Below are 22623 nucleotides of genomic sequence, written 5' to 3' on the forward strand. Positions count from 1 at the left end.
GACAGCAATCTTCAAATCATGCCACAAATTTTCAATTGGATTTAGGGTGGGGCTCTGACTGGGCCACTCAAGGACATTTACCTTTTTGTTCCTTAGCCACTCCAATGTAGCTTTGGCTGTGTGCTTTGGGTCGTCGTTGTGCTGAAAGGTGAACTTCCATCCCAGTTTCAGCTTCCTTGCAGAGGGCAGCAGGTTTTCCTCAAGGACTTCTCTGTACTTTGCGCCATTCATTTTCCCTTCTATCCTGACAAGTGCCCCAGTCCCTGCCAATGAGAAACATCCCCATAAGATGATGCTGCCACCACCATGCCTCACAGTAGGGATGGTGTCCTTTGGGTGATGCGCTGTGTTGGATTTGCGCCAAACATAACACTTTGCATTTAGGCCAAAAAGTTCCATTTTAGTTTCGCCAGACCACAAAACTTTTTGCCACATGACTACAGAACAGCCTGAGTGTTTTCTTTTTTTGCATACTCCAAAACAGCATTCAAGGTGGGCTTTCTTGAGTAATGACTTCTTTCTTGCCACCCTACCATACAGGTCAGATTTGTGGAGTGATTGGGATGTTGTTGTCAAATGCACACTCTGACCATTGTCTTGGCCATAAAAGCCTGTAGCTCTTGCAAAGTTGCCATTGGCCTCTTGATAGCCTCTCTGATCAGTCTCCTTGCTCTACCATCCAGTTTGGAGGAACAGCCTGATCTAGGCAGGGTCTTGGTGGTGCCATACACCATCCACTTCTTAATAATCATCTTGACCGTGCTCCAAGGGATATTCAAGGCCTTTGATATTTTTTATACCCATGTCCTGGTCCCTTTCAACAACTTTGTCACAGAGTTCTTTTGAAAGTGCCGTGGTGCTCATGGTTGAGTCTTTGCTTTGAAATGCACTACCCAGCATAGGGAACCTACAGGAACTGCTGAATTTATCCTGAAATCATGTGAATCACTAAAATTTAACACAGGTGGAGGTCACTTAACTTGGTGTGTGCTTTTGAAGGCGATTGGTTACACCTGAGCTAATTTAGTATTGCTATTACAAGGGGGGTGGACACTTATCCAACCAAGCTGTTTCAGTTTTTATTTTTAATTAATTTTCTACAAATTTCTAGAATATATTTTTCACTTGAAGTTGTGGGGTAGAATGTGTAGATAAATGAAAAAAAAAAAACTATTTTAATGCATTATATTTCCAGGCTGTAAGGTAACAAAAGGTGAGAATTTTGAAAGGGGGTGTAGACTCGCCGAAGAGGCCCATCTGTTATTTATAATATATGGATACCCATGTGATGCTAATATTAATGAAGACGAAGTTCAGCAGTACAGTTGTTTTTTTTTTTAATGTATTGTTTCAATGCTGCACAAAGGTTCTGTGTCATTATGTGTTAGTGCTTCAGCTTTATTTTGCCTTTACCTTGTTTTAATTTCCCGTTCCTCTCCAGTTTCTCTGAGATACAAATGTACCAGCTTTACATCATTTTGTTGATCATTAATGTACATTTCTGGTGTTGTCTAGAGATTGAAAACAAGACATTTTGTGTTTGAATTGAAAGTGATGGTCTCGAGGAGTCAAATGGGTCAAAGTTCAAGTATATTTTCCTCTAGAGGAATGATCACTTTTTGACATCACTACTGTGGTATTATGCCTTTTTTTTCCCCCCCGAAATACTCAGGATGCAAATATAGCCTTCATCCATATGTGTGTATATATATATATATATATATATATATATATATATATATATATATATATATATACACACACACATTGTATGGATGGTCTGCAGTTTCTTGCAATTAAAGGGCCCTCTATATCTCTCAGCCAGCATGGTTGTATCCTGTCTGTACAGTCCTTGTTAAAGCACATGAAGTGTTTAAAAGTGAATCACACTGCAGGATGAAAGGGTTCATTTGGGCCAATTATTAGACATCTACCTCGCAAGCTGAAATGACACTATTCAAACTTATGTGGAAAGAATTTTGAAACTTGTTATTTATTTAAAAAAAAAAAAATAAAAAAAATTTAAAAAGTATGGTGCTTGCTGTGTTTTTTGTATGCGGCGTTGCATTTCCCTTATAAAAGTGTCCCAAGTAAAAGCATAGCAAAGTGTAATAAATCATAGTGAAGGCATGGTAAAGCCCAGAGAGGTGTGGTAAAGCATTATAAACTATACTAAGTACATAAGATAATTTTTGGAAAAGCATGGTAAATGACTGCCTGTTTACCACCTTTAGCTTATTAGGGCTCTCAGCACAAAAAGGTCGGGTTTCTGTGATTTTTTTTATTTTATTTTATTTTATTTTATTTGGCATATTCAATGTAAAATCTGTTGAAATACAGGTGAAATAAAAATTAATGTTCTAGGTAAATACTCACGATTTCAATGCTAACATGGCGACTACAGAGGTAGAAAAAGTATCTACAATTATGATGTTCCTGTAAAGAAAGTTGGTATCAATCAAAACTCAGTGATGGATTGATGTTAGTGTTAAAGTAACTGGATTTTCTGTAAGTGTAACTATACTTACTAAACCTCTCTCATACAAATCGGATTCACTCCTGCGTTTCCAGTTGCCTCTTCTGCTGCCTACAGCTCTGGCCAATGGTCTTGCATCGCCCTATAGAATTCACTGATTGTGTTTCATAAAGAATAATGTTACGTTAACATATTTAATTACATAACGCTTTGTAGTTTTCCATATACTTAACAAGAAACTGACAAATTGAAAACATTTTGAAGTATAACATGCAATACTGTACTACTATTATGGCTTCTGGTAGACTTGTCTGATATCATTTTGTAGTTTTTATTATTACATGAAGTTTCATTCCTAAAATTCCAGGTGATGCAAACCTTTTAGCCATAGTTGTTTACTGTACCCTTCTTCAGTATTATTTTGTATAATTTATTAGGCTTCCATTCTGCCTGTCTCTCTACTCAGTGTATTATTATGTAATATGACTTCAATTTTGTACACTGCAGTTTTATATATATATATATGCGTGTGTGTATGTGTGTATCGCTACAAATATAAGATGATTACATAAAAATTACAAAATATATATTTAAAAAAAAAAAAAAACACACACACACAAAATAAATGGCATTCTACGAGTATCTGCATTACCCTGACAGCTCAGTGACGTGTCTCATTTCAAACTTATATTGGCCAGAATGTAGAAGGTATCGGTGATTTCTGTCAATCCTTTTTATTTACATCAGAGAAGCACAAAACAAAAAAATACGTTATGTTCTTGGAATTTTATTTTAAAAATCCCTTCCAGTACATTGTTTTGTAACACCGACAGCAGAAAATAAACCAATGGGTCATTCAATTGCACGATGGGCACAATGCACCACTGAGGTGTTATATAATATAACACTGAGGTCCACATCTATAAAGCCGGGGGAGTGTCCCGTCCACTGACAGCTAAGGCTAACAATGAGCATTCAGAATGGAGTCTTCTGCGCCAATGGGTGCTCAGAAGGCGGTTCCTGACTCACATGACAGTGAGCCGGTGACGGACCGAGTCACCAGAGACTGCTGTGAGAGGAAAGGAAAGATGGCGGATGTGAAGACGGAAAGCGGAGCAGGGATGGTGTTATTTTCTGTTTTTTTCACCATTTTGTCTCTGGGGCAGTGCAGTGACCAGGTTCCCGTGATTATCTGGTCAAGCGAAAGGTAAGCTTTTTTTTTTTTTATGGTAGTTTTCTGCGAATTGCATGATGAAGACGTTTTCAAACAATTTGGTGCCGCAACCATCCCTCCTCGCTTGAATTTTTCTTACTGCATTGACAATAACGTGTTATTAAGTTTAATTACGCGTTACTTATCATAAAATAAAGCGTTCATTTGATTTTTCATTTCTAAGTAGTCGTTAATGTTTGTCAGTGTGTTATCGAGTCATCGATATTGTCTGAGCTCTTTACATTAAGTGAATATAACCATGACGTTCAGCTTTACAGTTGTATGGTGTTTATTAATATTGTACTCTTATTTTGTAGACGTTTAACTCAAGCCAGGTAGGTAGCCGATGTGCCTGTGTGTGTACTGGCACCTTGTTAAAGTTTATTATTATTATTATTATTATTATTATTATACAATTTATAACATTGGGTTTCTGAGATGAACAATGTATGCTTAGTAAATTTTTTGAAGGATCACTATGGTACAATTTTTTTTGGTTAAGCTTTAATATGCTATTTTAATAACTAAAGTGAAAATACAAATTATGAATTTGTTTATGAAATGTAGGTGAAAACGTTACTGCGTATTACCTTTCAGATCTGTTAATTGAGCATCTGATGTAGTAGCCACTAGAGGCCGCTAGAGGGTGCAAAATAAATTAAAACAACACTCAAACACAAAATTCTACTAAATTTCATATCCTTGACCTTTATTATATTTTAAATAAAAAAAGTGAAACAAAATACTGCTGTACCGTTTAATATATACTAAAACTTATTTTTTTTTTTATTCTTTATCCAAAAACCGGAAAACTTCAACAGAACGAATTTAACTAAACGCCATGTTACTTCTTCATTAACCTTACCTCATTTATAATTACTAACACCATTTACTTGTCTGCGCCACATCCTATGTGATTTACACCTAACCTCTACCTCTACCCCTAAACCTAACCTATAAAACTATTATTCGAATACCGTTTGTTGTGTACCCTCTAGCGGCCTGTAGTGGCTACTACATCCAACGCTCATAGTCCTGAACTGAAAGGTAGGTAATACGCAGCAATTGTTTTACCTGTATTTCATAAACACATTCACTATTTGTATTTTCCTCACTTTGTTATTATTAAAATGACCTATTCAAACTCAACGACAAATAATTTGGCAACATATCCCATATGGATTATCCAGTATCTTATTCGTCAAACATTTTATTTTGATAGCAGGATTTGACTTTTCCATGCACTAGGGCTAGTAGTGGGTGAAAAAATTCACCGGCCTCATAATAATGTTTGTTGGTAATTCACTAAAAGCGCAGTTTTACCATGTGTTGGAATGTGCGTTTAATATAAGGGAACAAAAGCAGTCAACGTGTATTATTCCTCTTCCGTTGCCACTTTCACACAATACCGCCACCGTGCCGTCTTAGATGTTAAAAATCATTAAAAAAACGATTCACACAGCAGGAAATTGCGTGTTAATAGCGTCATTACCCTTTCACACAGGTAAAGGGATCGTGTGAGTACAACTTTCACACCTGTCAGTCAACAGATCAATGATGCAGAATATCGTGGTTTAATCTACTTATATATAATGTGTGTGTGGAAAGTTGAAGTGGGGACGCATTATTAATATTTTTCTATAATATAACAATTCCTTAACTTGCGATCTCCAATTACTACCACGTTTTTGACCATCCATTGTATTTGAAAAAATGAAAGTGTGTAACACCGATTTGATAAAAATACCCAACAGGTCTGGTATACAGTCACATGTGAGGTTGGCTTTCAATCCATGTCCACTAGAGCGCTTCAGCACTATAGCCTTTCACACAAGCAGTTATGACTGTTCAGTGCTGTCTCTAAACCACCTGGTGAGGTGCCATCTGACAGGAACTGCACCTTGTATTTGATCTTGTAGCTGCTGCCTTTCTTCTTCAGAATTGTATTGTATAAATACTCTTGCTTGTTTGTCATTCCAGTAAGTACAGTACTTTCTAGATTTAGCCTTTTCTGTTCATCAGTTCTATAGAGAGAATCAAATTAATAACAAAACAGTTAGTCATTGCAAAAAGATGTGCTACCATCACTTTTTTTTTTTTTTTACCTCGTTAACTACCCCGGAAATGCATGTGTACACCATTCATATAGGAGGGTAATACATGCAAGATAGGTGTTTTCATTAATGTCTGGTATGTTACTGACAGCCTGTATGTGTTCCAGCTCGCTGTGGCAGTCGCAGGACGCCCCTGCCCTGGGCCATGTTGTTTCTGGTTCTCAGTTGGTTACCTATCTGAGCTCTGCAATCAGCAATGGACCTCACAATGTGCTTCTCTTCCTGCAGGACAAGGTACATTAACAGCAGCCCCTCCCTTTATCAACTGAAAGAATGCTTATTAAGTGGTTTTCAAAAGCCTTATTAGTCTAAGACTTCTCAATCAAACCCATTTAAAGTGATTGTAGCTAACAAAATACACCCTTGCTATAGCGCCTTTCATTGTAACAAACCTTTGGCTATAAAGAGCCTAGTTCAAATCATTTCCCCGCTAGCCACATCTGTTAATTACACAGGTCTCCAAATGTGCAGTTTTGAAAGACACACATGTTACATCAAGCATGTATTTTCATTGTAAAACATGATATCTGGTACTACGCTAGGTTAAAGAAATCTGTTTATACTTCATGGGTTGTTTCACCTGCAGGTTATTTCTTGCCAAATCAGCTGCCTCCGCTAATGACTGACATGCTGTGTAGCCAGTGAAAGAATATTAGATAACATTTTGAAAGAATATTTGCACAAAACCCATGTTTGTCTCAGCACTAAAATAACATTAAACTGTTCACTTATACTACATATTCTAAACATTTAACATTTGGTTAATGTCTAAACCCTAGACTATTAACACCCATCTGGGTTGTATTGTTTTATGTGGTGTTAGTTAAATCTGGTTCTTTCAGATGTATTAATAGGCAAGTATTGCAGTCATTGCAGATTTAAACTGGTCTGAAAGCTGTCTTGCGTAGCGGTGATCTTGTTATATTCTGATCTCCCACAATGAGGAATTTTGCTTGTGTCCACAAGATTGTGCTGATTTCATCGCAATAGCATGATCATGCACACACTGTCATTCCAGTTCAGGTTTTCTTTCACTTCCTCAAACTGTAGTTCCTCTTAAAGATACAGCATCCCCCAGTTAAACACATTAATGCTGATATTTACGTATTTCTAAAGCAGGTCTGTTCAATGCATGGCATTTGAGGCATGTACGGCGCATTAGGTTTTTACTGTAAGAATTTACAAACGATAGGAGACCGTTCGGTTCATCAGTGCTCATCCGGTTCCTAGTAGCTGCTTCGTCTCAAAACTTTTAATTAATTTAATGGACTTGTCAAGACTGCAAAGACAGTCTGTCGGCTTTGGTAGAAAATGGTATATGTTTGAATAGAAAGCTTTGAAGTGCTGCGTTGGGTGCTACTGTTTAGTCAGCTTTTTGCTATTGTTTTGTGAATTGCATATTGTTTTGTATGGCTCCGTAAGAACTCTTTTAGTCCAAAAGGTTTCGCAGTTCTCCCCTAAAGAACTACATATCCTATGGTGTTACAACTTGGTAATTGTAAGTTATTGAGAGTATCAGAATCTGGGGGTATGTATGTTAAGGGTCAGGTCCATATGATTATATAAGGGAAATTACAAACGTCTGCTTCCTGAGTAGTGTATTGATCTTCAAATGTTGGTTCTTAAAGGATCGCAGCGATTCAGCAACATGGCTAGGTAATCCAAACCAGAATTCATCATCTCAAACATGAATCTCTTCTAACATTTTACATATGAAACATTTAGGGTTATGCACATTCAATGACACACAGTTGAATAGTGTCAAAGTGGACATCATTAACCTAAGTGAAGTTTCACAGTTTCTAATTGTCCAGTTAAAATAAAAATAAAAACTCAATTGACACTAGATGCTGAAAATCTGAAAAGGTTCACCATGTTATTGCTATTTAGCTTTGGTAGGTTTGTCTGAGTTTGGAATGACAATCCTCCAGTTCATGCTGTTGTTTTAAAAATATGAAAAGCTTTTCTTGTGTGTGTTTGCAGCTCAGTCTTGATGACTTTACGATGTACGGAGGGGCTTACGGTAACAAGCAGGAAAACGCCTTTCCAAATCTGGAGGTGAGACTTTGTTACAGGGAAACTGCATTTTAATCATTTACTGCAATGTATCTGTGCATGACAAGTCGTTTTGAGATGCTTGTTAACAAGAAAAACGTGCTTTAATTAAAACATCAGACTAAATCCTACCAGAAATGATTTTCACATTTTCAACTGAAATACACAGCCATTATAGTAGACATGTAAGAAATCAAATACACTGTTTAACTGTTAACATATTGGAAATGTTTTGTAACTAATCAGAAGGGCCAGCATAAGCCCTCCATCAGTTTTGTATATCACTGCAACATGCATTTGTACAGAATTCCAATGTTTATGGAAACGACTGTGAAGAAATATTGAATATGAAATAAATTAAGGACAAATATTCAAACATTTGATGAAATGCTGTTTGAAATGTATAAAATCAAACACAAGTTTCCATAATGTTTGTGTCCTTTATGGAGGAACAATTGAGATCTGTGAAATGACAGTAGTTCATACTGGTAAAACTTTTTCATTGAGTAAATGCAAAATTCACAATTCGAGCTATGAGAAAACATAAGAACATCATAACATTTACAAATGATCCCATGAGTGTAGCTAGTAACTGGGTAATCTCAAAATTGTCAAGTCAGGGATCCAACAGCAACAACAGCATGGGTAGGTAACCCATTCTATACCCTCTCTGTGCACAGTCCTGTCCACTTTCCACCGGTGACCTCCAGCCCAGGTTTCTATGCTGCTCTTACAGTATTGGTTAACATTAACTCCTTTAAGATTCCAGTCAGCCCCCCACCCGCCTTCTAATTCTTTTTTCCAGTTCCTTCTGTAACAAACTCAATATTTAATTAGCTACAACAGTCAAGAATTTAAAGGGAACTGGTAGAATTGATCAAGAAAATCAATGTCTAATAACTACTGAAAAAAATATAACAAAATGACCTTCTGCACATAGCAAAAGAAACAGTTTATTAATATAGCTTGCAACAAAATGAAATAATCTGGCTATTTTATGGTATGAGCAAACAGTAAATCAGAAAACAATCTTGTAATAAACAAGAACGCAGCAGCAATGAAAACGCAGACGCGGAAGTGACGCGCAAAGGGGAATGCAGCTGCCTCATAACACCAAGTGTTTGGCAGGCATGTTTGGAAAATGCCAAAAAAGGTGGATTGCTGCCAGGTGTGGAAACACCACCAAACCGAGGATCTCTGTTTTTTTTTTGTTTAACTGAAACAAAACAAAAAAATGTTTGGGGAAAAATATATGAAACTTAAGAGCAAATTGGCATGACGCAATAATCGAGTTCTCCGCACTGTGCTCAGCACACTTTGCCCATGAGTGTTTGAACAATCACGAGAGATCCTAGGAATCTGTTTGCTGCAGAATATGTGGAGAATTTTTTGTTTTACATTTGCAAAAAACATGCAAAACTTTTTTTGGTTGATTATAACTAAATCAATACACATCTCGTATATAATCAACAGCACAGGCAATGCTGCTTTAAATATAGTAAACGTACTTGCTCAATAAAACTGCTTCTGGTGAACGAGACACACTCATGTCACAGTCATGCTGAAACTCAGCTGCAGTTTACTACAGTACTTGTTTAAAGATGCTGAAAATTGTAAAAATCACCCCTAAAGACTGGGTCAATGAGTTTGGCATTAGCCATCCAGGTGACAAAGACTAACTAGAGATAAACTAATATAAGTACTGTTTTGGGGGTTTATTAGTAGTACACAGACCTATTTGTAATGTTTAAAGTAAAATGGTGTGTTTGTTTATATTGTTGACTGATGGCACTCTGCTAAGCTTGTAACTTCCTTCAAATTTGGAAGGGTACCAATAAATAACGAATGTAAAAACTAACTTATTTAACAGTTTCTGTTTCAGTACTGTTTATGTATCTTAGTCTGATGGGGTGCACTCTTTTTGTTTTTTTAATTAACATAGGATAATTTATTTTATAGAAAGCATAACATAGCTGAGGTAAGGGTCCCCAGTAATTTGTTAGTTGCTATTGATGCAATGTATGTAGCCGGAGTGCTTTATTGAAATTGATCATATATGATGTATTAAAAATCAGAAGTTCTTCTTATTTTATTTTTTTTACCTTTTTAATATTTTGGCTGTTTCAGTACTACAAAAATATTAAATGGAAGTTCTTCGCTGTGTGTTTTTTTTTTTTTCTGGCGATCAGAAGATCAGATGACTTAGCTTTACACAGTTGTGGTGCAGGTCATTGCATCTTCCACATAGGGTAAACGGAAATCCACAAGTTTTACAAACAAATGTCTGCGATTTAATTGTTATTCCTAGTATAAATTTTATTTAACAGATTTTGCAAGAGTCTCGTAAAGATCACAAATCACGCAGCAGAGGATAGCGTAGCGGACACTACTGAATCAGTAGGTGTATTAATATGTGAGATAGCAGTCCAAACACTGAAATAGAGATTGTCTTACAAAAGCGTGAGCAAGAGTACAATTTAACATGGTAGTAATACAGTAAAATGTACTTTTATAAAAACAAGGTACCATCATATTTCACAATCGGGGCACTTCCTGAGACATAAGTATTGGCATCCCCTGTCTGAACTCAAATAATGTACCTGCAGTCTTTACTAGTGCTTGCTAGGATGTGTCCCGTACAGTGCCTACAGAAAGTCTACACCCCCTTGAACTTTTTTTCACATTTTGTTGTGTCAGTGCCTGAGTTTCATGCATTTAAATGAGGATTATTTTCCCCCACTGATCTACACACCATGCTCGGCACTGTTAAGGGGGAAAAATGGTTTTTATTGAGAGAAAAAAAAAAAAAATTAAATACAAAATGGAAAGATCGTAATTGGATAAGTCTCCACCCCCCGAGTTAATACTTGGTGGAAGCACCTTTGGCAACAATTTCAACTGTGAGTCTGTTGGGATAGGTCTCTACCAACTTTGCACACCTAGATTTGGAAATATTTGACCTTTCTTCTTTACAAAACTGTTCAAGCTCTGTCAAGTTCCTTGGGGAGCGTTGACGGACATCAGTCTTCAAGTCATGCCACAAATTTTCGATTAGATTTAGGTCGGGGCTCTGACCTGTCAAGGACATTTACCTTTTTGTTCCTTAGACACTCCATTGTAGCTTTGGCTGTGTGCTTTGAGTCGTTGTCATGCTGAAAGGTGAACTTCCGTCCCAGGGCAGCAGGTTTTCCTCGGACGTCTCTATGCTTTGCTCCATTCATTTTCCCTTCTTTCCTGACAAGTGCCCCAAGTCCCTGCCAATGGGAAACATCCCCATAACATGATGCTGCTACCACCCTGCTTCACAGTAGGGATGGTGTTCTTTGGGTGATGCACTGTGTTGGGTTTGCGCCAAACATAACGCTTTGCATTTAGGCGAAAAAGGTCCATTTTAGTTTCATCAGTCCACAAAACTTTTTGCCATATGGCTACAGAATCTCGAGTGTTTTTTTTTTTTTTTTTTTGCATACTTCAACCGGGATTCATGGTGGGCTTTCTTGAGTAATGGCTTTCGTCTTGCCACCCTACCATACAGGCCAGATTTGTGGAGTGCTTGAGATATTGTTGTCACATGCACAGTTTGACCAATCTTGGCCATAAAAGCCTGTAGCTCTTCCAAAATTGCCATTGGCCTCTTGGTAGCCTATCTGATCAGTCTCCTTGCTCTGTCATCCAGTTTGGAGGGACGGCCTGATCTAGGCAAGGTCTTGGTGGTGCCATACACCTTCCGCTTCTTAATGGTCATCTTGACTGTGCTCCAAGGGATATTCAAGGCCTTAGATATATATATTTTTTTTATATCCATCCCCTGAACTGTGCCTTTCAACAACTTTGTCCCAGAGTTCTTTTGAAAGTGCCGTGGTGCTCATGGTTGAGTCTTTGCTTTGAAATGCACTACCCAGCAGAGGGAACCTACAGGAACTGCTGAATTTATCCTGAAATCACGTGAATCACTACAATTTAACACAGATGGCGGCCACTTAACTTGGTGTGTGATTTTGAAAGCGATTGGTTACACCTGAGCTAATTTAGGGTTGCTATTACAAGGGAGGTTTACTCTTACCCAACCAAGCTATTTCAGTTTTTATTTTTAATTAATTTTCTACAAATTTCTAGAATTTTTTTTTCACATGGAAGTTGTGGGGTAGGATGTGAGGATTTGAAAAAAAAAAAAAAAACTATTGTAATACTTTTTAATTCCAGGCTATGGCAACAAAAGTTGAACGTTCTGAAAGGGGGTGTAGATGTTCTATAGGCACTCTAAGTATAGTTTAATTAACAGTATGTTTTTTTGAAAACACGTGCTAGCTCCCTGCGTAGCCATGCTGTTTCTGTTCCACTTCCCTGCCCCTGTGCACGTCATATAGCAACGGGAGGAGCGCCATAGCAACCAGTGAAGCAGGCTTCTTTTTTTTTTTTTTTTTTTTTTTTTACCAAAGTGCTGATTTAAAACTTAAAATTAGACTGCTTTCAAGCAACTTCAGAGTAAAACAGAACATTGGAGTTTGTTTTGGGGTATGCAAAAGAGTTATTTTTTATTAGTTGTACAAATCGCTGGAAGGGCACTTAAACAGTATCACTTAAGATCTTCTACGATACTGGACATGCCCCAGATGCCCATATCTGCCAATCAGTGAGGAGAGCCCAGAGTTTGATTTAAAATATGACAGCGAAAAGTGAAATGCATCTCTGCAGCCGCGGCATTTTCTTACTTTACCGTTATGTTTACACTGGAAATTTGTCAGATTTTACTCAAAACAAGGCAAAGGCTAGTGATGTCGTGAAAATATGAAAATTGGAGAGTGCTATATTTAAATGCCAATTTTCAAACGTGTCTTAACACCAGGATTTGTATGAATGAGCTTTTTTATACCATGCTCTATAAAAGACTTGTTGTTCCTGTAAAGTGTTACTGTGAGGGAAGTTGTTTTATTTTTTATGCATTTTAACTTGATAGTGATTGATTAATCGTCATTAGAATTTGCATGATAATATCAACGTCAGGGTTTGATTTATAGTACTACAAACTAAGCATTTAATACACCAGTTCAACTACATATCACTATACTTAATGGAGTTGTGAAATTTAAGAATAGGCAGGTGATGTTGATAGTAGCACCACAATATGGGGCTGTTGCCACACTTCAACCTAAAGGCCTGTTTTATATTCCAACAACATTAACCCATTCCATACCCTGTGTAATGAAGTGTCTCTTGCCCTCTGTCCTGAGTCAACTGAATTTCTAACTTTGTCATCTGGTTTTTGAATGCTTAAACTATGACAAGTTAACACTGTCAACTCCTTTTTTAGATTAAGGACTTTTTAAAACCCTCTTAATAGTGATTAGGGATTAGTGTGGGGTTGTTGTCAGCGTGTGGTTGATGTGCTCTTGTGTGTTTCAGGCTGCTCTGGAGATGGCTCCCTCCTCCCTGGTGCTGCCTTCTGTAGACTGGCACGCCTCGAGCGCTGTGCCTGCCCTGCTGCAGGAGAAGCTGGAGACCAGCCCTGTCTACCTGGAGCCCTCCACACTCCGCCAGATTCGACTCAACCACTCCATCTCCTCTCTGCTGGTGCTGAGGCTGCCCTACACTATCAGGTATAAAAAGAGAACTCCTGACATGCAGGGAATGGAAATATTTTATTGTCAATGGTTCAAAAAATAATTGGGCAGTTCTTATATGCAGATCGGACCATATTGGAGATTTAAGGTTCATTTTTTGGCCAAGTACTTGTGGTCCACTGTGGCATCACCCCCTCCATCCCCCACTCAACTCAGCCTGGCTTACTTACCAGTACATCAGCGTTGGTTTCTTTCTATTGTGCTTGAGATCCTCAACCACAGGCAGTTGCTGCTCCTTTCTGCTGCTTCAGATAAGTTCGTCACTGTGCGACGCCTCTTGGCCACTAAACCCGAGATCTCTGAGAAACTGGGTCGTAGAAAGTGCTACAAATCCTCGACAACCCACCTCCACTAGGTAAACTTGGGCTGTCCATCCTTGCTGTTCCACTTCAGCAGCTAGTTGAGCATACCGAAGTTTCTTCCTCATGCGCCTTATCCACAGCATCCTCCCATGGCTCTATTGACCAGATGAACAAGGCATGCTGATCCAGACCACAAGACCAGCATTTTCCAGTCTCCAGCAGCTTCCAGTTGTCCTGGGCGAGGCTTGGTTTTAACACCTTTTCTTGGTGGTTGCTCTCCTGGACGGAGGAATATTGTCTTGTGTGTAATGCTTTGATGGAACTGGTGGCAACTTATTGGTCAGGTTACACTTGTCTTCCAATGCTAAGGCCAAACATCGCAGCACCTGGTCGTGGCTAAGACCCACCTTGCATCCTGTCAAAATGCGGCTCAGTGTTGCAGGTGATGAACACAAAGGACATGGAACAAACAAAGCACCAGAGTTTGTTTGTCTGGTAAAGCACTGCTGTCTGTGCTCTTCAACCCTTCTGCTGCTTGTTGTCTAACTTCTCCCACACGAACTGTGTCCTTTTAGATCCTTGTTGTACCATCTACCTAGACTTTTCACTGGCTTCTCAGACACTGTTGGTATTGCCTCACCATTAATGTAGAACTTTTTATCTACTACTTAATCTTTTAATTAGAGGTGCTCCTTGATTTAGTGGGCTTGAATTACATTTGTGCCCATGTCGATTTTATTGGTTAATTTGCCCAATAACCGATTAGTGCGGGCTACTGTTGTAGTCATGGTTGTCATGTCATCTATGTATAATTGAATTGGTGGTAGCTGCATTCCAGAAGCCAAGCAATCTGCTGATATCCTGCGAACTGTGGTTTGCTTCCTGTCGCTGGATTTCATTCAACTGACTTGACTGACTTAGAAGTACTGATCAGTGCAAGGCCCATGTCCCTTCTCCTTCAAGCATTTAATTCTCCCTCGATGAATCTTCAAACCCCTGAACGTTGTCGCCTTGCTCCAGCCGCAGACACAAACCTGGTATTCCATGTCTTTTCTAACTGCAAATTAGTTCACATGCTGGGATTCAAGTGAATGATTAGTTAGTGATTGAATTCTGTCTAATATACAGTACCAGTCAAAAGTTTGAGTACACCTGCTTGAAACCAGATTTGTCATGATTATCTATGCTTTTAACTGTATAAACTTGTCTATAAACACTTAATATTTCATTATATGATATGTGTACTTATATAAGTTGATAATCATAAGTGAATTTCATTCAAAAATTTAATTAAATGAAAATGTAAATCTTGTCAATTTCAATGAAATGGTCACCCTGCCTCTTCCCTGCCACATTCGGTGTGAACAGTGGTCTGCGGCGAGGAGGCGGCATCCGGAGTGAACGGCCCTTTAGAGAGAGAGAGGAGAAAAATAATTAAATGTAAACAAAGGCTACGGGTGCTGGAAGCACCAGCACTGTACTTGTTTAGTTGGTGTCAGTTTTGTGTTTGTGATTTGTTTTGGGTTCAACCTGTTATTTTTTGCTCTGTGAGCTGTGTTTTTTGTCAGAGCTTTATTTTTGTTTCAATAAAAAGTGTTGCACCGCATTCAGTACCCAGCCGGCTGTGGATTCCTTTCATTTCACTCGCAGTGCTGGTTGTTCCTGGTCTGATGTTACAGCTCAAGTCAGCTTATCACATCCACTTAGTTAAATTCCTGTGTATTGTTAGGACAGGGATTTGTGTAAAATCTGCATTCTGTTGTGTTCCCCTCCAATAGGAGGCTAGCCTGACAATGTGCTGGAATGGGTTCAGTCTGCAAGGGAACTGGAAAGTCACCACTCAGTACCACCTGAAAGTGGTTTTAGCTGCAGTAATTACACCAGTCTGGCCTGCTTAAAGCAAAACATATGGTACTACACTGGGTAAAATGCAGTTCTGTTATTTTAGAGCACACTGATTGTCCGCTGTGGTGAGCTGCTTCTCCCATAGGGATGTTCTTTTAGAATGACTGATCTGATCTTGGTGGTCCAGTGGTTAAAGAAAGGGTCTTGCTACCAAGAGGTTCCTGGTTCAAATCCTAGCTTGGCCTCCTTGTGCTCCGTCCTTCAGACGAGACTTAAAATCAAGGTTCTATTGTAGGTGACTCTGCAGCAGCAGTTGTTGAAGCATAGTTCACCCCCATATGTTCTTATTTTCTTAAGTCTCTGTTGCTTGGATAAGTGGATAAGACTTAACTAAATGACTAATTTAATAATGTATTGAGTCCCCTGTGTGTGGATAGATAGTCTGTGTTATCCATACATTTTCCATGTGTAGTCTGTGGTCTGGTGACTTTTTTTCATCAAGCTAATTGCTCATATTTTGTATTTGCAGCTCTGCATGTTACTCATCATCTTTTTTTCTATTTCAGCACCCAGTTTATGTCTCCAAAGGATATGCTTAGTGGCAATGGTAGGTTGTATAATGTTTTTTTTTTTAATAAATACTAAATTACAAATGAATGAATCAATAAATAATAATCTGTTTAGTTGTTTAACAAGGATATCAATCCAGAGCTGAGTTACTGGTGATTTTCAAAAGCTGGTTAGTCAGCTTTGACAAAAGGAGGGCTCTTGGTTAAAATGCCCCCACCTATCCGGGAAACTAGCCTTTAAGTCTAGATTGAAGATATCGGAGGGTAGAGTCGTTATGTAGTCCAGTAATAAATTAACAGTTGACCTCAAACTGATGTCAACTAATTGCATCACGAAATTGTGAAGCGAGGATGGAAGTGGAGTTGTGATCCATTAACATTAAATTACATTGTAGAACATTCAATAGTTTAAAAATAAATAAATAAAAAATCCAAGCAGTTTTAAAATAGTGCACAAACAGCAGTGTTACGAAAGAGTAAGTTCACAAATAAAGCACCAGACATTGTCACATTCATGATTATTACATTTTGATAGTGGCGTCTAGTCGACCTGTTCAGATGTTTTTACCTCAGCTATTTGACTGTTGAACTAGTAGCTGTTCTACCCCAAGTTTTAGCGGATTGTAACCACAAGCACAATGGTACTCTTTAAAATTAATTGTGACGCTCGTTGTCATGACTTGACATGGAGTGCTGTAAGAGTTCATTTGTATTGCATTGAGACAAACTACCCTTACATGATTCAATTGCGAGGCAATTTGATTTATTGTGCTGTACCTCCTTATGCAAGTTTTAAAATGGTAAACAAAATACCGGGTTCATTAACATTTGCAATATGTTTTTTTTCATTCCACTGTATATAAAGATTGAGTTAGTTTGCCTGTTTAACCCTTTGCGGTCCGACATTACAACTTTCCCTTTCCAGACCAATGTCAGACCTTGTCCAGCATCATCAAAAAGATGTAAAGCACAGGTCTCTAGTTGTTTTTTCTCTGGAAAAAGCTGAGAAAACCTTTCAATCGCCGAGTGAGACCGATAGGAGCTGAATGAAGCCAAAAAAATAGGCTTATCCCCATAGCCCCATGCACTACAGGGATAACACAGACATAAACAAAGGAGAGAGCTGCTTCTGCATCCAGCGCTCAAAGAATCAGACATTTGCAGAGCTTTTTGATATGTTATAGTAATAAAATAATTACTTGGATCGCATTACTGGTGATAAAACGGGGGATCAGGAGAGGATTTATCAGTATGCACGTCTATGTAGAGGTATGTGAAAAATACAGCGAACAAGGGGTGGGGCTTGGCTAGATGCAGTATTGATGTCCTTTTGCTATGCAGGGCCTTTTAAACCTAAAATTATTTTAAACAGTGAGTATAAAATAAACGGTGTGTGAAAATAAATTGGACCTGACAAGCGCTGAATAAATGGACTACTAAGGGTTAAAGGGCTTGTCCTTCATTGCCAAAGGATTGAATACATGAACAGCTGATAAACAAAACCTGGCAAGAATCAATTGAAAATAGTAAATTTGAGAGAACGTGAGGAGCATATTGGCGTACAAAAGAAGGAGCAGAGCAAAACCTTTGAAAGCATTAACGATGGGATGTGTCTAACTAGTCGTGTGTGTGCCTCTACTCTTCCAGATGAAGTGATTGGTGAGGTGCTGAGCATTCTGAAGAGCCAAGCCGTTCCCTACACTGCGGTCTTCACTGCCCTCCGGCCATCCAGGGTAAGGAAGGACGGGAGGGCTGGATGCTGGGAAAAGGCCTGCAGTGGATTGCATTTTGTGACTGCGTAGCTGAACTTGTATGAATGAGAGGAGGCCCATGTATTCTCATCTTGTTAGAAGCTGATTGATCTCAAAACTCTGGGTCTTAAATGTTGCTTGTAATTCAGCATGAACAATATGACTAGGTATCCCATTCTAGATCTCCTTCCTATGTCCTGTCCACTAAATTTCCAACAATGTCTGCTCGCCCTGGTTTCTGTGCTGCGCTTAGAAGTATTGATTAGGGTTAACATAAAGACATGGCATTCTGACAGATTCCTGTGTGAGGTTTTAGATGTCCTCATAAAAGTAATCGTCTAGTGATTGGCCCTTTTGGCCACAACTAAAACAGCACCAGTATGTCTTGTCAAAACACCTTTCACAGATTTAACAACAAAAAGTATTTGAGTAAATGCAAGCACAGTTAAAAATACAACAAAGAGAATGTCATTTGAAGCTACGGTGAAACCTCTCTGAGGCCAGTCAAGGGACAAACAAAATGGGACCTTAACGGGATGGCCTTACTTTTACTAAAGGGACAGAAAAAACAATTTGTACACCCGATACTGAGGGCTAGCTGGTGTGATGCTTATCCTGACACTGAGGGCTGGCTGGTGTGATGCTTGTCTTCCAGGTAATCCGGGACGTGTCTCTGGCTGTGGAGAACCTTGGCCGTTCTCTCCTCCAAGCCCCTCCAAAGCCAGCTGCAGCCCCCCACCCTCCTGTGATGTACAACAACTCAGTCGGGCCCTGCATCCTGCTGTGGGCTGAGAATATCACCATGAGCCATGTCCGCAGCGGGGTACCGCCGGTGCGCTTTGAGCTCACCTCTCGCACCTTCGGCCCCGGCGCCAATGTGTCTCTGACTGGCTCCATGTGCAACCACACCCATTCCAGGTGAGAACACAGCTCAGTCCAAGTTTACTAAACCACACTGCTTTTACCATCCCTCTGTTCGATTTATTTAGTGGAGGCGGTTGTACCTACGTACTGAAGAATTGCTTATCCAATTGCCATAAAACTTTGTATTAAAGAGTAAGTAGCAGGGTTCCGAAAAATTCAGCATTTCTTCTCCCCACCTGTTTCTGCAACTGTTTTAAATAAAGTACCTGTAATTTTATTTTTATTGTTACTGTCCTGACAACTTTTTACACTTTTAACATCGTGTGTTTCAAAGCCCTTTTAAAATGTCTGCTGTAGTGCACTGATAGTGTAAGGATTATTGCCCACATTGTCAGATGGGTAGTACAGCAGTAACGATCCATGATGTGGTACGGAACAGAAAAGCCAGAGCACTTACTATTGTTTCTTTTTTTTCGTTTGTTTATATCGCTCTTCCTGCAATGATTTTAGAAGACAGATCTCAAACCTCAGTGCAGTAGAGCAGACATTTTGAAAAGAGCTGTGAAACAGACTTTAAAGTTCTAAGAGTAAAAAGTTGTCAGGATGTTAACAATGAAAAGAAATGACAGGTATGTTATTTAAACACTTGGAGCAACACATGGGGGACGTATAACGCTATATTTTTCGGAACCCCGCTACTTGCTCTTTAACATTGTTTAACATGAGTTGTTGAGTATCAGATCCTGGAGATATCCGATGGTGTATTTGTCTGTACATCCATCCATCTGCACGTCACACCTACATTCTTGCATATGTCGTGAGAACCAATTAATCCAATTGTCATGAAACTTGGTAGTCGGGAGTGCAGATTCTGGTAGTGCACAGTGGTGGGTCTTTGCTGGGGATTCCAAAGGGATTGTTGCATTAGCTCTGATGCTCCTGCAGGTTAGGAACTGTTTATCCTCATTATGTTGGTGTACTCTACTGGCCAGGTGCCTGGCATTTGTCCTCCAGAGGCTGGTATCTCACCATCCACTCTCGAGTTCCCGGATGTAAACTTTTTTTTTTTTTTTTTTTTTTTTGAGAGCTGTTATTCCACAATTTTTTTTACTTTTTTTTTTCTGCTTTTCCCAGGCTTGTCCTTAATTATGGAGAAGTGGAGAGTTACAAGGACTTCAAAGTCATGTAAGTAATCTTGTACATAGTGTATAGGGGAGGGGACCTTCTGTTTGTCTCACCTACATTTTTACATGTTATTGACAGACAGTAAATGTAAAAACTAAAACGATAGACTTTCTCAATTTAAAAAAAAATGTAAACCTGGTAAATGGCAAACTAGGGTAGCAACACTAAAATTGGGGGGGGGGGGGGGGGGGCGGGATCAGATCAGTACATTTTTTTTTTTTTTTCCAGGGAAAGTTTGTCTTTAATGCTTCTAAACAGTAAACTTCTGGGTATGTATTTATTTAACATCCCAACAGTACACGCTTGACCACAAAGTAGACTCAGATAATTGTACACATTGTTCTAATACGCCAGTACCTTTGTGACCTGTTTTTTTGCTGCATTTAAATGTCAGGTTCCTGTATTAAGAAAGCAGTATCACTCGTTTGCTAATTTACAAAAAACATAAATAATACCTTCAGTTAAAAGATTTGTCTGTGCCTTGCCAGAGGCTCTCTTGCAGCCCTTTCTGGGTTTCTTTTTAACCAATAGAAGATCAGCTTCTTCCACAGCTAGCCAGTCAGAATTGATAGGAGTGGAAAGTGGACACTTTTTAAAAGGTTTGAATGTTGGTGCTACACTTAAATTAATACAAATTGTTTGTCCAACGGGCAAAGTATAACAGCAAAACTTGTTATCTCTCACACAAATCTTCCCACTTTTGGTACCAAGTAATGGAGACTGACACTCAGTGGAACGGAAGAAGGTTCCAGTGTCACAAAAATAATAAATCCAATAAGTCCAATATAAATCCGCTATATATAGAGGGCCATAATATAGGGAGAGACCCATAGGAAAACAAATAGGCTAACAAATAAATACTGTATAACCACTCCCTCGTTTTATCAGGTGCGTCAGGGTCCAGTATAAATCCTCTACGCAACCTGCTTTTTCTCATTTTTCATATAAAAAGCAGCACACAATTTTAATTCGTACTGTGGAGGGTAATTGCTTCTCATCAACTTAAATCTCTAATTTCATGTCTTCCTCTCCTTTCTCAAATGCACATACCTGCTGCATTGAAAGAATCGATTCCCAACATACAAGACTTGTTGCTAGGGAGCTGACGTCACTGCCCTGTGACACTTATTAGTGCATCGCTGTTACAAGTGAACTACTCGTTTGCTAAAATAAAAACTGCTTCAGCAAGTAGATATTTAATTTGCTTTGTATTGCTGTGCAATGCGTGTGTATATAACAGTACAATGTTAATGCTTTGTTTTTCATTGTTTGTATATTTGTTTTGTGTTTTAATTTGTCACTTTAAAATATATATGATATATATATATATATATAAATATATATAGTATATATATAACACACACACACTCACTCCAGGCCTGCAATATATCTGAATCCGCAGTATAGTGAGAGGCGATACAATGTGGTGTGGAGATTTAACTATAGTATAGTTGACATTCCTTACTCCCATTGTCCAGATTTGTGATGAACAGTCGTCGCTACCCAGTCTCTGCCCGGTACTGGTTCACTCTTGACCACATTGAGATTGAATACAATGGTCTGAAGGCCAGATTTAATGGCAGCAGTGAGATCTACGCGCCACAAAACTACTCCTTCCACTGCCAGTCTGTCACCAGCTTCAGAAACCCCCTGCTGGTGCCGTTCAACAGCAGCGACAGCGCCACCAACTGGAGAGTCTCCTTCACAGAGTTCCAGGTAACGAGAGCCATTCATTTCTACCATGGAGTGCGGTGATGCATACTAGTGTTGACAGAAGCACTGAAGAGTAGCTTTTAACTTAACGTTTAGTCAGATATGCAGGTCTATATGTGTTAGTCTTTACATAGTAAGTGTGTGTAGGCCAATTTGTATTTCATATTCAATATTTCTTCAGTCTTTCCCTTTTACTGTTACATTTTGTACACTATTGTATACAAATACATTAGCAGTATTTTAAAATCGGAAACAAACAACCCTTGCGTATCCTAGGAAAAATTGTTTTCCAGATATCTCCATATGAGGGATTGGTGCACTTGGGTTGCACCATAATGAAATGAATGTTGATGAAAACTTGCAATAGTACTAAATAAATGCATCTTTCTTTCTCTTGCCTTCTCGCTTTCTCTTGCTCACTCACTCTCACATTGCCTCTGTCTCCAGATCCAGGGTTTCAATGTTACCGGGCCCAGCTTCTCGTATGCCAGTGACTGCGCTGGTTTCTTCACTCCAGGGATCTGGATGGGTCTGATCACCACACTGCTGATGGTGCTTATCCTGACCTACGGGCTTCACATGCTCATGCAGCTGAAGACCATGGACCGGTTTGACGACCCCAAAGGAGCCTCCATCTCCGTGCCCCAGACAGAGTAACCAGCCTGGGAAACGCAAACAGTCCACTGGGGGATTCTGGGGTTTAAAGTTAAACCTTGAGGGACATCATTGTGTTTTAGATTGTCAATGGAAATATTTGATTTGATGCCAGAAATTACAGATTTATTGAAGGTTGTTTTTAAAACTTGGTTTGAAGATTGGGTGATGGGTAGATTTATCATCTAATTACACTGTGTAACAAATTTTTTTTTTTTTGTTCCTGGGTAGTAAGTGTTATTTCCTAATTGCTTATGCCTC

The 22623-nt window shown here is 38.9% G+C and overlaps 1 protein-coding gene across 1 annotated transcript; it reads left to right on the top strand.

Annotated features, from left to right (window-relative positions):
• The first annotated feature begins 3527 nt into the window (after window positions 1–3527).
• LOC121329157 (V-type proton ATPase subunit S1-like) lies at window positions 3528–22623 on the top strand. The gene is made up of 10 exons (XM_041274553.1): window positions 3528–3683; window positions 5911–6037; window positions 7787–7861; window positions 13262–13455; window positions 16193–16233; window positions 17843–17928; window positions 18602–18864; window positions 19945–19995; window positions 21474–21711; window positions 22156–22623. Exons 1-10 carry the CDS (start codon window positions 3565–3567, stop codon window positions 22363–22365), a joined length of 1404 nt encoding a protein of 467 aa, XP_041130487.1. The 5' UTR covers window positions 3528–3564; the 3' UTR covers window positions 22366–22623.

The sequence above is a fragment of the Polyodon spathula genome, chromosome 16 (assembly GCF_017654505.1).
Source record: "Polyodon spathula isolate WHYD16114869_AA chromosome 16, ASM1765450v1, whole genome shotgun sequence".
NCBI classification, from domain to species: domain Eukaryota; kingdom Metazoa; phylum Chordata; class Actinopteri; order Acipenseriformes; family Polyodontidae; genus Polyodon; species Polyodon spathula.